Source organism: Pipistrellus hanaki, assembly GCF_964339955.1.
Source record: "Pipistrellus hanaki genome assembly, chromosome: 12".
In the NCBI taxonomy this organism is placed as follows: Eukaryota; Metazoa; Chordata; class Mammalia; order Chiroptera; family Vespertilionidae; genus Pipistrellus; species Pipistrellus hanaki.
This window is the reverse complement of record NC_140514.1, coordinates 22,583,126-22,601,034: the sequence shown is the minus strand read 5'-3', so window position 1 is coordinate 22,601,034 and position 17,909 is coordinate 22,583,126. Positions and strand designations below refer to the sequence as shown.

Genomic DNA, 17,909 nt, shown 5'->3' with positions numbered 1-17,909 from the left:
ACCTTTTTTTCCCTCTCTCTTGTTTGTAAGATTACATCTTTTTGCTTCTTTGCTTGTCTGACGATTTATTAGAGACATTGTAAATTTTACATTGTTGGTTCTAGATTATGTTGGACTCCATTAAAAAGGGTTGGACTTTGTTCTGGCAGAAACGTAGGTTACTTATAGATAAATTTGATATTTTCCAGGCTTGTTTTTAAGCTTTTTATAGTCCGGTCTAAAGGAGCCTTTCTCTGGAACTAATTTAGCCACACTATTCAGGCATAATCTTTCTGGGGTCTCTCCTGTTCAGTGTGTTTAGTGAAACCTTGGCATCCTGGCAGGTTGGAACTTGGGTGGTTTCTGGATCTGTGAAAGCTCTGGGGATTGTTTGGCTTAGAACTCTAGCAATTGTTCTTTCCTGGAAGTAATTTTTTCCCTTGGTTTTGAAGAACTTCACCCTATACCTGCACAGACTGTTCTTCAGCCAAAGATTCTACAGAACCCCTGATGCAAATTTCAGGAGCTCTTTCTCTTGATGGTTCCTTCCCCTCTGGTTACTGCCTTTGCTATAGCTGTCCTGTCCTCCTTGAACTTAAATCTGTCTCCTCAACTCAGTGAAACTGCCCCACTCTGGGTACCCTTCCATCAATTGCTACCTGAAAATTGCCTCTAGGCATAAAACCAGGGCAATCAAAGGTCTCACATTATTTGTTTCCCTTTTCTCGGGTATCATAATTCTATACTAGTTTTCCAGTATCTGAAAAATAATTGTTTAGTAGATTTTATTCAATTTCCTTGTTGTTTATGGTAGGAGGGAAATCTAGATCCAGGTATACCCTCATGGCCTGGAGTAAAAATGTATGTGGTTAGATTCTGGATATGTTTTGAAAGTAGATTGGCAGGCTTTGCTATAGGATATGAGGGCAAAAAGACTCCAAAAGGACTTTAAGACTTTTGCCATCAGCCATTGGAAGAATGGATTTGCCATTTACTGAGATGAGGAAGACTATAGTAGAATCAAAGAGGAGGGTGGCTGGGAGAGAGAGATGAGAATTAAAAACTTATTTGAAAATATTAATTTTGACATGTTATTCAATTTAGACTTCAAGTTAGATGTCCATTGGATAGTTAGATATGCCAGTCTAGAACTCAAGGGAGAAGATGGAACTGAGATACAAATTTGGAACTTATTAGCCTACTAGAGGCCCTGTGCATGAAATTAGTGCCCTGGGAGGGGGGTCTCCCCTCAACCCAGATGGCGCCCTCTCCGTTTGGGAGCCTTCAGGGGATGTCCAACTGATGGCTTAGGCCAGGGGTCTTCAAACTACGGCCCGTGGGCCACATGCGGCCCGCAGAGGAGTCTGATCCGGCCCGCCAGGTTTTTTGGGCAGTGAGCGCAGCGGAGGTGTTACAGTAGGAATTAGTAGTTCATATAGTCCAGCCCTCCAGCTCTCTGAGGGACCATGATCTGGCCCCCACTTTAAAAAGTTTGAGGACCCCTGGCTTAGGCCCACTCCCCATAGGCAAAGGGCCTAAGCCGTTAGTCAGACATCCTTAGCACTGCAGCAGAGGTGGGGCTGTGCTCACCAGCCATGAGCTCAGTTTCTGGCTAAGCTCACCTTGGTGCTTCTGTTTATTTGCTCCTCCTTGGGAGCACACTGACCACCAGGGGGCAGCTCCTGCATTGCGTGTCATAGAGACTGGTCGTTCTCATTCCACCATTCAGTCAATTTGCATATTAGCATTTTATTATATAGGATAAACCACTGGTTATTAACCCTGGCTGCAGTGGTACTATAATCACTTAAGAAACTTAGAGGAAAAAAAATCAATGTTCAGACTTGACCCTAAGCTCATTCAATCAGAATTGATATTTTTTAAAGTTCTTCAGATGATTCTAATGTGCAGGCAGGGGTGAGAACCACTCCTAAGTGTTATTTAAAGCCCTGTCAAAGATCAGCTAGGACAGTGGTTCTCAACCCTGGCTGCATATTAAAATTACCGGGAGAGTTTTAAAAAGTCTTAATGCCCAGGCTGCTCTCCCCCTACCCTCCAACAATCCAATCGCATCATACTCCCTGGTGGTGGGGCTTAGAAATTAGTGTTTTGTTAAACTCTTCAGATAACTCCAATGTACAGCCATGCTGAACCCCTGATTCCAGGGAGTGATCAGGGGACCCAGAAGAGAAGAGATCTGAAGACTGAGCCTTAGTGTCTGAAAGAGGAAAGAGTGGCTAAGCGAGGAGGAGAACCAGGAGACGGAGGGTGGCAGGCTTCCCCCAGATGTCTGAACTGTGGCTGTCCATTCCCATTTAAGAATTAAAAATAGAAGACCAGTGCGCATAGGTGAGGCTGTGGACTCGTGTTTCTCTAGAGGTCAGTGGGTGCTTCCCACGGTTCTCTGGGCACTTCATCTCCTTCCCCTCCTCAGCTGTCACCTTCCCTGAGCTGCATCCCCCCTCATCACTCACCACGCATTCCCTGGCTGTCCACCTTCCACAAGTCATCTTGAGATTCCTTATCCACTGGAAACCTCTCTCCCCGTTCTCAGTGTTGTTGCTGGTTTACACATTTATGTCCTTTTAGCATCGTTTTCATAGGGACTCAGAGGGAGAGCAGATGAATTCAGGTGATTAGAGGATTATCTTGAACCAGAAATCTACCAACCTTTTAAAATGTGAGGCTCACTGTAATGCTAGAAATGTTTTTACAGAATCCATATGAAGTTACATATGCTTTCAGTACCCATTAATAGGGAAAATGCATATTGATAGAAAGTCTTCTGAGTCAACTCACGACCACTTTTAAATGCATTAATGGTTTTACAGTTACATATATTTGGAAACTACTGGCAAAGAATGTAGGAGAAAGTTATTAGGGCTGAGAACAATGTTCAGTGAGCAAATGGATTCAGACACCTTTTCAATCATTGCAGAGTTGTAGGAGTCCGCGTTATCATGGCCCCACAGCTCTAAGGCCCTGGAAAGCCATTGGAAGTTTTAGAATGGGGGAAGGAATGTTCCTGGGACACTTATGTTCACACACACACACACACACACACACACACACACACACACACAAATTGATTTCAAAGAGGAAGGGAGAGGGAGAGAGAGATAGGAACATCAATGATGAAAGAGAAACATTGATTAGCTGCTTCCTGCATGCCTCCTACTGGGGATCAAGCCCACAACCCAGGCATCTGCCTTTGATCAGACTTGAACCTGGGACCTTCAGTCTGCAGGCCAATGCTCTATCCACTGAGCCAAACTGACCAGGACAGCACTTAAGTTCCTGCTTCCTTTAAAGCTTTTCCCTGTCCATAGTGGTCTCTTTCTCTGGGAGATGAGTGTGGGGTGGGTTCCTCCTCAAGAGAGCGTGTAGGTAAAGCCAGCTGGCCTCCAAAGAGAGCAGAGGAATTTTCATGAAATCGAGGCATTTTTAGCCTACCACCTTCCTTTCCTCCCTTCCTCCTTACCCCCTGTCTTTAGAAATCCTGTTCCTTGTTCTCTCACAGGTCCAGTGGCCCACATGTCAAAGCCCTGTGTGAAGCACTTTACACACTTTCTCTCGTTTACTTCTCACCATTCTGTGGATGTAGGTACAATTTATATCCTTACTTTACATATGAGGTAACTGAGGCAAAGAGAAGTTAAAGGGCTTTTTCAGTTGGAAGAGCTAGTGAGCATGCCACCCCCCTCCCACTCCACCCCCATGGCATAGTTGGCGCTGTCTGGATGATGAGAAATTTAGAGACATAAAAGGTTTCAAATGCCTGAGTTGGGGAAGGACACTCAGCTATATCCAGGCCTCCCACAGGGTCCATCCTCTGGCAGCAGCCTGCCTGGTCTCCTCCAGGATTCTACAAACTGGCCCCAGACCCTCCACCCCAGAGTGTGGTCAGCACTCCCCTTTGCTGCACCCTCAGCTCCAGTCAAACAGAACCTGGTACCGTGCCCCTGTGGGTGTGTTTGCAACAGCAGTGCCTCCCTCCACCCAGAACACCCCTTCCTGTCCTCTCCCCTCCCCCAGCCCAAGCCCACGTGGCAGCCCAGGGCCACTCCCTCTGCAGACCCCACCCTGACAGGTCAGGCTTCCCTGGCCCTCCCTCTTCACTTCCGTTCTGCCTTTGATGTTCCTCCCCACCAGCCTGTTAGACCCGGCCCTCACAAACAATGACAAAAGGAATCATCTTTCGTTCATTCAAATAATATCTGCTCGTTATAGAACACCTGAAAAGGAAGAAGCACAAAGAAGGAAAAGAAAAAACTCCCACATATTTCCACCAGTTAAGTAGAACTACTACAGAGATTTTGCCTTTGAGTCTAGACTATAGTAGGCCCCCTTATCACGCGGGGTAAGTTCCAACTCTCCCAGGGGATGCCTGAAGCAACAGACAGTACCAAACCATATGCACACTATGATTTTTCCCATACGTATGTACACACACACATACACACATACATACATACATACATACATACATACATACACACATACACACATACATACGTATTTTTTCAGTTAAAGGAAGCACTTCACAGCTTCTCTTTGGCAGGTCTGAACTGCCAGCATCACTACCCTTGTACTTCAGGGCCATTAAGAACAATGAGGGTTCCTTGAACACAAGCCCCTTGATGCCAGGACAGTCCGCCTGGTAACCGAGAGGGCTACAAAGCCGGCAGGTCGCGCAGACAGCCTGAATGTGCCGGACAGAGGGCTGGTTCATGTCCTGGGCCCGACAGAGTGTAGGATGGTATGACATTTCATCGTGCCACTCAGAAGTACATGTAATTTAAAACGTACCTATTATTTCTGGAATGTTCCGCTTAATATGTTCAGACTGTGGTTGACCGTGGGTATCTGACACCATTGGAAGCAAAGCCATGGACGAGGGGAGACTACTGTGCTTTACAAAAAGCCAACACCGCTTGTTCTGTTTCTTGAGCAAAGCCATGGACGAGGGGAGACTACTGTGCTTTACAAAAAGCCAACACCGCTTGTTCTGTTTCTTGAGCACCTATGCCGTACCCAGGATTGTGTTGGATCTGAGTGAGACTAGAACTGTGACTCGTGTACAGAGGCCGGGCACATCCTGGAGAGCTTGTGAAAAGTAGTCAGCTCTGGGCAGTCCCCTGTGCTAAGAAGTGGCGGCGAGGAGAGCTGGCATCAGCGACACCTGAGGGGGGGCCACCTGAGGACCAGGGGCCTGAGCAGGGCCTGAGCAAGGCCTGAGCGTGTGAGCCTGGCTGGGGGAGCCCAGCAGGTCTGGCGGAAGCAGCTGGTTCCTTGGCTGCCCCCATCTTGCCTGGGAGGTTATTTCTCTGCATATAAATAGTCCCCTGCAGTTAGCAGGATAAATATAAACACAGCCTCCTGATCAGGGCTCAGAAACTAAGCTTTGCATCTGAGCTCCCTGCTGCCACCGCTGCTGTAAAACACAGGATGCGCAGGGGGCAGCTCGCACATGGCTGCTGCAGCCGAGCTCAGGCACGTCAGTCCGCTCGCTCGGCTGCCACGAAGGCGAGCACCCGGAAGGCTCCTGGCTCACAATTCTGGGGCCAGAAGTGCCAGCTCAAGGGGGCAGCAGGATCGGGGTGTTTAGGCCTCTCTCCTTGACGTGTAGGTGGCTGTCTTCTCTCTGTGTCATCACATGGTCCTCCCTCTGTGCGTGTCTGTGTCCTAATCTCCCCTTCTTATGAGGACACCAGGCATAGGCAGGGCCTACTGACGCCCTCGTTTTACCCTAATCACCTCTTTGCAAGCTCTCGCAGCCACACGCACGTTCTGAGCTACTGCAGGGTTAGGGCTTCAGCTTACACATTTGGGCGAACAAGAGGCCCTGGGGGCCATCCCTCTGCCTTCAGACGGACACATGTCAGGACCTTCCTGGGCAAAGGAGGGTCAGTCTGCATTCTAAAGGCCACCCTGGAGAAAGAGACTCCGTATATCTGGTGGGACTACGGTAACTTGAAGATTTCCAGAAATTGCTGTTGCTTATTCCATGTGGCCAAAAGCCGGCTTACTTCCACAAAGGAGGTGAACAGATTTAAGTGATAAAACTAGAATATGCTGAACTGTGTGCTCTAAGAGGTCAGGGTAGTGACCTAGCACAGTGCCTGCACACAGCAGTTATTCAACAGATGCTGTGAACAGGAGAAAGAAGGGGGAGGGACGAATTACGGAAGCCAAAAAATAATCGAAAATTGATGAGAAGAAATGTATAGCTGCCCGAACACAGTCCTCTAGCAATTGCTCACACTATCTTGGCTCTGCGTGTCCACGGAGCCGGCAAACCCTGGCACTCGGTGTCTCCTATGCTGTCATTTTCAGAGGGTATCATTCTCTTGAGAACAGGGGCCTTGCCGTATTCATTTTTATTTATAACTTAAAAAAATATATATAACAATGCTTGTTGGGGGAGAAGTTTTGGTTTTAAAAGTAGTAACTGCCCCGTTTTGCACCACAGGAAGTGTGAAATATTTATGAAAACACACAGAAGATAATTAAAGTAGGAATCACCTGTATTTCCACAACCTAGAGGCATGCCCCACCCATGAATTAAATACCTGTGTGTTCACACACATTGCACAGATAGAGCCAAATGAAGTGGAAGATTGGAAGGAGTTTCTTTAGAAGCCAATAACCAGTGGCATCCAGTAAGAGGCTGTGCTGGAATGCTGAGTGCAGAACCACTCCCGGCGGGCAGGGAGCGGGCCTGGCACTCACAGCTGGGTGGGGGCTCAGAGGTGGCATGACACATCCAGTGCAGGGCACACCGACCGAAGCGCTCCTCTACAACCAGGGCCGAGTGAGAGGGAAACAAGACCTCTCACCCATGATCATCTCTGAACAAAGACCAAAGAAGAGCGTTTTCCAAACCATGCACAAAAATGACCCAGCACCCCTCTTTGGTTAAGATGAGTGACTGCTGTTTCCTCTCCAATCACAGCTTTGGCCTGGCGTCGTTATTCCTGCCTCCTCAGCAAGAAATTCCAAGAGGCCCAATCCCAGAAATACCCTGCTCCCTGGCAGCGACCAAGCCACAGCACAGCCGTGCTTCCTTGAGCCCTCCCCAGCGTGGCCTCCCTCCAGCCCAAATTCCGACTAAGTCCTTTCTGCTGCCCGAGGTGCCCCGGCTCCCTTGTCGCAGTGAATCCATTCACTCAATTGTTTGTTTTGTTAATCCTCACCCGAGGATATTTTTCCATTGATTTTTAGAGAGAGTGGAAGGGAAGGGAGAGAGAGAGAGAGAGAGAGAGAGAGAGAGAGAGAGAGAGAGAGAGAGAGAGAGAGAAACAGTGATGCGAGAGAGACACACCGATTGGTTTTGAGCCTGCAACTGACGTATGTGCCCTTAACCGGAATCGAACCTGGGACCCTTTAGTCCATGGGCCAATGCTCTATCCATTGAGCCAAACTGGCTAGGGCAGTACACCCCATTTTATTCAACTTTATGTGTGCTATTTGGCTGCAGGGCATAGACACTATCACACATGACCGTGTTCCTTCCCCAGCCCTTTCCTGGCACAGGGCAGGCCTCGGGAATAGGTTAGGCGAATTCATTAAAGAAAAGATGGAACCAAGTTTCTGGTCCAGTGCGTGGTGATGACCACCAGACACACTGCCAGTGCTGGCAGGGATTTAGCAGCTGTTCCCCTGGGCGCCCGCATTACAGAGGCTGAGAGGACATCTGAGGCCAGGGCTGGGTCCTTACTGACAGCACAGCAAAGGCTTCCATGGTGCTCGGGGACAGTCGTCGCTGGACCCAGCCACCTCAAGCAGCTCGTGACTGAATGGCCGTGCTGCTGGGGGGGTGTCCTTGCAGAGAGGAGGGGAGGGTGTAAAGCTGTCGCAGACCGTGAAGGGTGGGAATGGCAGGTGCACGGGCGTGGAGGAGAGACCGTGCGTGGTGCACGTCTGCTGGGCACCGGGCTGTGCAGGCCAGGGCTCTGCCTGTCCTGCTGCCCACATCGCCCACAGCGCCTGGCACAGAGCGCCCGCCCTGGCCATGGATTTAATCTCCTACCACAGTTCTGGGCTGAGGCCAGGGCTCTGCTCTTTTTGTGAGGGGCGGTGAGTGGGGGCCGGGGGGAGAGAAGGGGGCAGTGATCTCACTTCTGAATTAGTCACAGAGAGACAGGGGCAGATCCGAGGGAGGAGGACAGGGCAAGGCTGGGCTCTGTGAGTGAGTCACCTTCCCGCCAGCTCCAGCTCCCGGGGCTTGACAGCTGCTCCCTGGAGGTCGCTCGGGAGGAGCGGTTACCCAGCTTTCAGTAACTCATTTTGCTGGGTGATTTGTGGGGAGGAGAGAAAGCCTTAATCACACAGATGAAAGCACAGAGTCTCGGGGCCGGACCAAGTCACCCCTCTGGTGAGGAATGCCGTGCCAAGGCCCACAGGCAACTCTCAGGACCCCTTGCCCATGGCTCACGGTTTACCCAAACGTTTCTGATGCAAAAACTCACCCGCCTGCAGCCTGTGGGCTTCCATCTCCCAGATCCCTGCCCCCTCAGCCACCCCCACCGGCCCTCCTCAAACAGAGACCATCCTCCCAAAGGCCCTGCCAAGCAAGCCAGAAGCAAACAGGAAAATGGGGAGGGCCTGCTCCCTCCATGACCTTGCTGGTCACTGCCTCTTGGGCCTGAGTCACAGAGCATCCAGCAGAGCCCAGCCCCACACCGGCTCAGGAGCCAAGGAAACCATGCATGTGACCCAGGGGAGGTGTCTGTCCATCCAGTGTGCACCTTAGACCAACCCACACGCACCAACCAACAGAGCAGCCCGGCCCCAACTTTCCCACAGAGTGCCATTGGCTAGCACCCCGTCTGCTGCCACCTCAGTTTGGGGACCGGAGAAGGTGGTGCCTCCCTCTAGGGGGGCCTGTCCCCCGGCTCAGGGCAAACCCAGAGGGGATGTTGCAACTCACCTGGAACCACTGAGGAAGCGGAGGCCCAGGGAGGTGAAAGGACAGCAAGCCAGTGACAGAGTCTGTCTTGAGGGAGTTTTTCCTTGTCATCCAAAAATCCCAGTCTGGGCCTGTCTGTGTCTCTTATCAGGCAACATCCTGATGCACTTCAGCTGCGGGGCAAAGGCCACGCCTCGCACGTGGAGTTTCCTGATTGAATGTGTAATGAGCATGGCCCAGGCACTGGGGGAAGCAGCGGGAGACCAGCTCCTTATTTACTCCTCACGACAACCCTCTGAGGCGGCCGGTCATCAGGCCTTTCTCAGAGGGAGAAGTAGCATGTTCCCATGGAGGCGCCAGAGGGTGGGGCCGCAGCCCCTGCTCCCAGCCTCCTCTGCTCTCCCCTCTCCCAGCAAGGAGGAGGAGACGCCGCCCTCCCCAGGCGGCGGGAACGGAGACTTGCAGAGCGTGGCTTCTGCGGCCGGAGGTCTCAGTGGTTGTCAGTGTCTGGAGGGCAGAGCATTAGCCAGATGCCAGGCTCAGGAGCCGGAGACTCTCCTGGAGGGGAAGCTGTCGCTCCCACGAAGCTCAGGTTCAGCCCCAGGACAAGGTGGAGGGAAGTCCCTCAGCCTCGTCCTTTTCCTTCTTGCACAGGCTCATCGGCAGGGGTGACTGCACTCTGTCTGTGGGGCAGGCCCCGAGCTGCCCGTGGGGACCAGCCATGCTGAACCCCACACACAGCAGCCCTGTGCATTCTCCCAGTGGGGTGTGCCTTTCTCAAACCACCACCCAACCTCAGAAGGGCCTGAATACAAGTACCTTCTCCTCTCCGTCTCTCCCAGTCACTGTACGAAGAGGCTGGTCTGGTGCACCTGGGCCTTGGGGATAGTTTTATTTCCCAGGTGATTCTGTTTGTGCAGCCGGAGTGAAAACCACTGTACCAGCCAGAGGCAACCTGTTTCTTTTTCTCCCAAATTCTTGTGCGTTTGACTTCTCACATCGCAAGCTTCTTCCTCTGCTTTTAAATCTGGGCTCTGCCACTTTGCTTGTTCTATGATCCGGACAAGTTATTTAACCTCTCTTTATCTTCTAAATGACTTTGTTTAATTAATCTCACCATTGGGGATGATAATCGTTCTCAGTGTCATTCGTCAAATCTAAGACTCGATCAATTACAAATGTACCACTACTACACACCGTTAAGAATTTAAAATGCTATCAAATAAAACTGGCAGGTCATCGATTTGCAAGATCCATCCCGATTTCAGGGGTGTTAAAATTCAGGGGGGAAAGCTGGGGCTTAGAATGAGTGAGTGCCGCAGAGCTGGGAGGATGGAATGCATGGGTATACAGGAAGCCTTGGCAAAGTGCCTGGACATAGTGAGCGCTCAACACTGTCAGCTCCTATTATATTACCCCCTCCACATGTCCACTCCTCACTGAATGCTTTAACGACTTTTCCCAGCCATCCTTCCTGCCCCTCTTCTCCCCAAAGGTTCTGGATTTCTCCAAGCTGGTTGTCCTCCCAGGAAAGTGACGTGGATAAGGGTGGCCTGAAGGTCCTAGGGAAGCTCTCTGGCCCAGTGTCCTCGCAGGTCCAGCCCTCCTCCATGGAGCATGGCCAGAAGCCTCCCTTTTTCTCCTCGAGAGTCAGTGTCTGAGCTCCAGCCACAGAGCAGCCTGGCAGCAGCCCCACCCTCCACCCTCCTCCCCACAGCCCACCCACAGCTCCCTCTGTTCCCTGAGTGGAGAGGGAGGGGCTGCTGACCTGGCCTTGGGTGTGAGATTCAGGCTGCTTGATTATTAAAGTGAGGCTGCTAATCCCTCCTCTAGCCAGTCAGGAGAGATCAACAAAGCATCGTGAAGTATACTTTCAATAGCTTACCATTTTATGTCAACTGTTGATAATTAATAAAAGTGTAATATGCAAATAGACCGAACGGCCAAACAGTGGAAAGACCGTTTGGACATCCTTCCGGATGACCTTCTAGAATCTAGAATCTAGATGAAGCCAGGGCTGCGAGGGCCAAGGCAGCCGGGGCTGCAAAAGCCTACTCTTGCAGGAATTTCATGCATAGGGCCTCTAGTATCTCAATAAATCTGAAATTAGGAACAGAAATTTCAATCAGAGTATTTGAAATTGGGCAGATTCCAATCAGAAGGGACACTGGGGATACCTTATAACATTGTTTTTTAAAGTAAGCACTTTAGCCCATTTGCATCAGAATCATTAGGGGACATTTGCTAGATGCAGATTCCTGGGCCCCTCTCCTGATCTCCTAAATATACCTCTGGCGTGGGACCTGCCTTGAAATCTGCATGGCCGGGGGCAGGGTGTGTGTGTGTGTGTGTGTGTGTGTGTGTGTGTTAATCCTCACCTGAGGATATTTTCCCATTGGTTTTTAGGGAGAGTGGAAGAGAAAGGGAAAGACAGAGAAACATTGATGTGAGAGAAACACATTGATTGGTTGCCTCCTGCACAAGCCCCGACCAGGGTCTTGGCCCAGGAAAGAGCCTGCAACCAAGGTATCTGCCCTTGACTGGAATTGAACCCGGGACCCTTTGGTCCATAGGCTGATGCTCTATCCAAACCGGCTAGAGCAGTGGTCGGCAAACTCAGTCAATAGAGGCAAATTTCAACGGTGCAACGATTGAAATTTCTTTTGAGAGCCAAAATTTTTAAACTTAAACTTCTTCTAACGCCACGTCTTCAAAATAGACTTGCCCAGGCCGTGATATTTTGTGGAAGAGCCACACTCAAGGGGCCAAAGAGCCGCATGTAGCTAGAGAGCTGCAGTTTGCCAACCACGTGGCTAGGGCAAAATTTGCATTTTAATCATGCATTCCAGTTGTTTGGAACAGCCCTCGTTTATACATGCTACTCTGGGGGTAATTATTAGTAGGGTCTTTTACTCTCAAAGGATGAAATGCATTGATATCCATGAAGTTCCCTGGATTGGACTGTCAATTATATTTCTCCTCCTCGGAGTTGGTACTACAGAACCAACAGGACAAGGTGCCTGAGGTGGTGAGCCAAGATTTCTCGTCTTCCAGCACAGTGGGAAGGGCTCTGGGGTCAGCTCAGCCACTTACAAGCTGTAATGTGGGCGAGTCCCCTCAACTCCCGTGGCCCATGTCCTGGCCTATATACATTGTTGGGTTGATGATGCTTCCCTCACAGAATGGCTGGAGGGATTTGACGTGTCCAGCATCTGGCAAAGAGGCTTCACCTAGAGCCACCAAAACAGATCAGAGCTGGCCTCCCCGTCTCAATTCCAGATTCCTTGAGCTGAACTCCGGAGGCCCTGTCACGAGGGCCCCATTTGCGAAGGCGGCACCAGACAGGCTGTGGGAATGAGCTTCACAGCTTTTGTCAAAGTAGCACAATAAAGCCCCCAAGTGTCTGCTCTTTGCAAACGGGGATGGCACATCAATTGTCGCATAAACAAAATAGCAGGCTCGGTGCAAACCCGGGGACAGATTACGCCTCTGCAGGGTGTGATTGGGGAAGGAGGGGTTCTTGGGATGGCTGGGTTTGTCTTTTCTCTGCCTAAAGCTCCAAGGCCCCTCTCCAGAGCCAGCCTCGCTCCCACAGATTGTCAGAGCTCGGGGGACCGCTCCTTCACTCTGGGAAGCGGCAGCCCAGGCAGGGCCCCCACTGCCCTCAGCCGGAAGCCTGACCCCAGGGCCTCAGCTTCCCCAGAGCTCAGACCTCAGGGATTGGGCCAGTGCGAGGGATGTTTGCATCGGGTGCCCTCTGTGTTGTCAGAGAACCCTGTGATCTGCCTGTCCACTTCTGGGCAGACAGGGCCACACTCACAGCCAATCAAGCATTTGACATCATGTTAGGCCTGCAGTCACAACCATGAGGAGACAGACCCCAGGACAAGTTCTGGCCCAGCCTCTCTGCGGGGGCAGCAGGGAAAAGCTGTGTCCTGGCTCAGGGATGAGCTGCTGGCAGCAGAAGGGTGAGCATCTGTACAAAACCTCTAAGAAGGCAGCCCAGAGACTCTGTGAGGGTAGGGACTGCATCTGTCTGGTTTTCCACCATATCCCTGAGCCTCGTATGAGGCCTGCCAAACTGTCACCAGTTCATGTCTGATGAGGAATGAGTGAATGGGTGGCAGTTGATCTTCCAGCTGCATATCTGGTGGTGCTGCCATGTAAAGGTCCTACCTCGGTAGAGAAGGAGAACAGAGGGTGGAGAAACAGGTCGCATTCTGGTTCCATCACTCAGGGACATCTAGGAGGACAGACGCTCATGCAGTACTGGTTGATGTGATAACCAAGCTGGCTATTTAAGTGGCTAATGGGTGGGAAGCACATACAGAGTGGATATGTTGTGAAAAGGGAGGATTCATGTCCTAGGCAGGATGGCATGAGATGGCACCACATTGCTCGGAATGGGTGGATGATTTAAAACGTATGAATTTTTTATTTGTGGGATTTTCCATTTAATATTTTCAGACCATGGCTGACCATGAGTAACTAAAACTGTTGAAAGCAAACGTGCAGATAAGAAGTAAATCAGAGGTGATTTTTTTTTTTTAAATGAACATAAGAACTTGAATTTGGCTTTAAAGACGAGCAAAATTCCTCTATCAAATTCCTGGTTTTTCATTCTCTTGTGGCTAAATTCTAAGTGTAGGGATATAATCCATCTTCCTCGACGTGAGGGTCGTGATCATAAGATTTTCTCTTAACTTGAGTCCATTAGGCATAAGATCAAGACCACGGTCAGGCAAATGGGCATTTCCTCCAGGGAATCTGAAGATGATTAACACACATGTTTAAGGAATTTCTCTGAAAAAAATATTTTCTCAGACCCTTTTAAGGACCTAGTAAGCCCAGGGAGACAAAACTCTACACACACACACACACACACACATCCCATACACACACACACTTCCTGGGGCTCACCCCACCCTACTGGCAGCATACTGGGTATGAATTAACCCCTGACCTTCACTGTAGAGGTGTGGAAAGGTGCTATAGTGCTACTCAGACAGATGATTCATTTTCAGCTCAGACTCCAAGAGCAGCAACTCTTCCTATAAAGAGATTAAACCCCCTCCTGTACCCAGAGTCAGGCAGCCATGAGTCCCACAACGAGACCTCAGCCAGCCGCAGGCTGAGAGCTCAGGTTCCGAGGACAGAGCTGCCACTCTGTGCTGCCCTGCATGGCACGGGTAGAACCTTCTGCAGAAATCAACTGATTTAAGAATCTCCTCTCAAGACTGTGCTTTGAATAAGTGGGTAAGTTAAGACTTAATTCTAAGAGCTCAAAGCAAAGCAGCAGCTGCCCAGGCCCACAACAGCCCTGCTGAGACAAACGCGACCCCAGACACACACAGCACAGCAGGCACATTGGGCCAAAACCGTCCCCTTGGCAAGTGTGCGCAAGGACGATGTGGTCCTTGGGTGGGAAGAAGCTGATGCTCAATGGCAGCCATGTTTACTCTGTGAAGATTGTGGCCTTCTTCTCAAACAATCCTCTTGTCAGTTTCATAAACCCCTTTTCAGAGGCCATCAAATACAGCTACCTGGGCTGAACACACACAACCTGGTCCCCAGAAACCCCATACAAAAGGAAGCCTTTATGGAACTCTATCCTAATAAGCCCAGGTGTGCCCAGGTGACTGGAGGAGCGGAAGAGCAAGTGACACTTGCTGCGCGGCATCTCGGTGGTTTGCACCTGTGCCGTGGTTTCTGTTGTGTCCTGATGGGTCCCTCCTAGTGTCCATCTTGCCTCACCCATTTTGCTTTACAGGTCCCCCAACAGGAGGGGCCACGTCTCCTCCTCCAACCGTTTATGGTCTGCCACGATCAGAAACAGTGTCTATCTAGTGCCCCTAAGGGAGAGAAATGTCTCCATCCTGATTCCCCTCCACTTGAGTGATGACACCACTCCAGACAGGAGCCACGTCATCCCCTGCATACACACACCGCGCCTGACCCTTGCCCTGTCTCCACAGGTTTCGGCATGACCACGCCCGCCACCGTGGGTGGGAAGGCCTTCCTCATCGCCTACGGACTGTTCGGCTGCGCTGGGACCATCCTGTTCTTCAACCTCTTCCTGGAGCGCATCATCTCGCTGCTGGCCTTCATCATGCGCGCCTGCCGGGAGCACCAGCTGCGCCGCAGCGGCCTGCTGCCCGGCGCCTTCGGCCGCGGCTCGGCGCTCTCGGAGGCCGAGGGCCTGGCGGGCTGGAAGCCGTCGGTGTACCACGTGCTGCTGATCCTGGGCCTGTTCGCCGTGCTGCTGTCGTGCTGCGCCTCGGCCATGTACGCCAGCGTGGAGGGCTGGGACTACGTGGACTCGCTCTACTTCTGCTTCGTCACCTTCAGCACCATCGGCTTCGGGGACCTGGTGAGCAGCCAGCGCGCCGCCTACAGGAACCAGGGGCTGTACCGCCTCGGCAACTTCCTCTTCATCCTGCTCGGCGTGTGCTGCATCTACTCGCTCTTCAACGTCATCTCCATCCTCATCAAGCAGGTGCTCAACTGGATGCTGCGCAAGCTGAGCTGCCGCTGCTGCGCGCGCTGCTGCCCGGCGGCGCCCGGCGCGCCCCTGGCCCGGCGCAACGCCATCACCCCGGGCTCCCGGCTGCGCCGCCGCCTGACCGCGCTGGGCGTGGACCCCGCGGCCGCGGCCTGTGACAGCGACGCCGAGGGCCGCCGCCTGTCCGGGGAGCTCATCTCCATGCGCGACCTCACCGCCTCCAACAAGGTGTCGCTGGCGCTGCTGCAGAAGCAGCTGTCCGAGACGGCCAACGGCTACCCGCGCGGCGTGTGTGCCCACACGCGCCAGAACGGCTTCTCGGGCGGCGTGGGCGCGCTGGGCATCATGAACAACCGCCTGGCCGAGACCAGTGCCTCCAGGTAGACCCCCCGACCGCCCGACCGACCGCCGACGGCCTGCCCGCCTGCCTGCCCGCCTCGCCGCGTGCACCAGGGATCCCCAGGTTGGCTGGCATGCCACCAGGCGTGGTTTGCTCTCCTTCTCTCAGACGCTGGCGCTTTCTTAATCTTTATCCAATAAAATAAAACCAAAAAAAAAAAAATTTTTTTTTAAAGATATACTACTTGGACAAGCCTGATGTGATCAGGGGCAGGTTGTGGGGGAAACCTGTTTTCTCTGGTGGGTCCCCTCTTCTTGGAGAACCGTGGTGGCCCCCAGCAGATTCTCCTCGGGGAGAGAGAAAGTGGCACGCAGTCCCTCACGCGATGCAGACTGCAGCCAGGAGAGAGTGCCGGTCCCTGGGTGGTGCAGGCTGGCATTCAACCCGGTCCGTCCCCATGGGCATAAGCAGCCGGCAACCCCAAAACATATGGTGCGACTTCACGTGGCTCCGAGTTACCTCCGCAGCATTTAGAATCCTGGCCCAGCCTAGCAGCTTCCTTCTGGTCGTCAGAAGTGAGATAGTCACAGTTTTGACAGATGGGGGTGGGGAGGGCCATCTGTTACCTCCTGGTGCATATATATAGCACAGCCGCTACACACACAAGTGGTGTAGTATTACGCAATGAGATGAAACAAGCACCGACTCTGAGACGGGGCGTTTCCAAGATTTGGAAATGGCGATGGTAAGGGGCTTAGCTGGCCTTTCTCAGCCTCTATTCCACTGAGCACAGTACCCAGGGCAGCTCCTTGTAAATGAAGGAAACCTGGGTGGCCTGCCAGAGGGGAGCTCTGGGCTGCAGGAGCCCCGCTCTGTGTCGCCTGCCTGATCTCAGAGGCTCCACGGGTAGCTCTGAACCCCCCAACCCTCCTTTCTCTCACTAGCACCACCCCCCAGATCGCTTCTCATCCTTAACCAGGGATGTGTGTCTTCTCAGACAAGGCTCTGCTTTGTTAGTGCGGGTTCTTTTTTCTCCTTAACTCTGATCACTTCCACATTTTTCCCCTTCAGAGAGAGCCTGAGGGTGCAGAGCACAGCCCCAGCCCACCCTCCTGCTCTGACGAATAGGGCTCTGCCAGGAACCCAAAGCAGCCATTTCACACACGTCAGAGAACTGGGCTTCGGAGCTCATCATGTTTTGGGGGGCACATGCCATTCTGAACCCTATGTGGCCCCCACAGATAATCGAGTGAATGTGCTTCCCCCACAGAGTACGCACTGGAGGTGGAGGAAGCCGAGAGGGAGGGAGCTGGGGAGCAGGCCGATGGAAACCATCTGAGGATTCCGGTTTGGCTCTGGATGATCCTCAAGCTGAGGGACAGGTTCTCCCAGATGCTCCCTCTGCCACACGGGGGTCACTGACCTGGAGGAGGACCAGATCCCCCTCCTTTGTTGAAAGGAAGCAGGGCAGCAGCAGGGGGGGGGGGGGGCGCGGGGGGGCGTGTCTTGGACAATGAAGGAACAAAACCTTCGGCTCATGTTTCTCATCTGGAAAGAGGATGATCCCAAGGACAAATGCCAGCGTTTAGTCAGACATGGTATGACCCAGCAACACACATAGACAGCTTCTGGCAGGAAGTCTTAGACAGTACCAGACGCCTCACACCACTGTCTGCCCGAGAAGCACTGAAAGCTGTGAAACCTCCCTCCCTGGCAGTGAGGAAAGCATATGTGTCTGGAACACACACACACACACACACACACACACACACACACACGCACGCATGCACATACACTATTAAGAGTCACACTTGAATGTCAGCCTCCCCTTTTCCCTTCTCGTTCATGCCAGAAGGGGAAAAATGATGCTCCGGCTACTTCGGGTAACTTCTAATTTGGGCTGAAATAGGTTTTTAAACACAGGCCCTAAACAGGGGACGTAGCCAAGGAGGCAGAGTGGCCAGGAGAGAGGTCAGTGTTGCTAACTTCTAAAGGGCAGGCTTCCAGAGAGCCATGCTTCCAGGATCCACTGGTGACTGTCCAGCAAGCTCCTGAGCATCCCCACACACACACACACACACACACACCGCCCGGAGTCCGAGTGACAGTGTGGTCACACAGGAGGGACCGTACCCTCGGGCACACGTTCCCAGGGCAGGGCCCTCTCACGGGGCCTA

General features: G+C 52.1%; 1 protein-coding gene across 1 annotated transcript in view; it reads left to right on the top strand.

Moving 5' to 3' along the window:
• Positions 1-17,189, top strand: part of KCNK12 (potassium two pore domain channel subfamily K member 12) — a 33,360-nt gene extending 16,171 nt beyond the window's left edge. The window contains exon 2 of the mRNA XM_084901012.1: positions 14,866-17,189. Coding sequence (XP_084757138.1) covers positions 14,866-15,776 — 911 coding nt within the window. The 3' untranslated portion in view covers positions 15,777-17,189. The remainder of the gene's footprint in view (positions 1-14,865) is intronic.
• Positions 17,190-17,909: the final 720 nt, after the last annotated feature.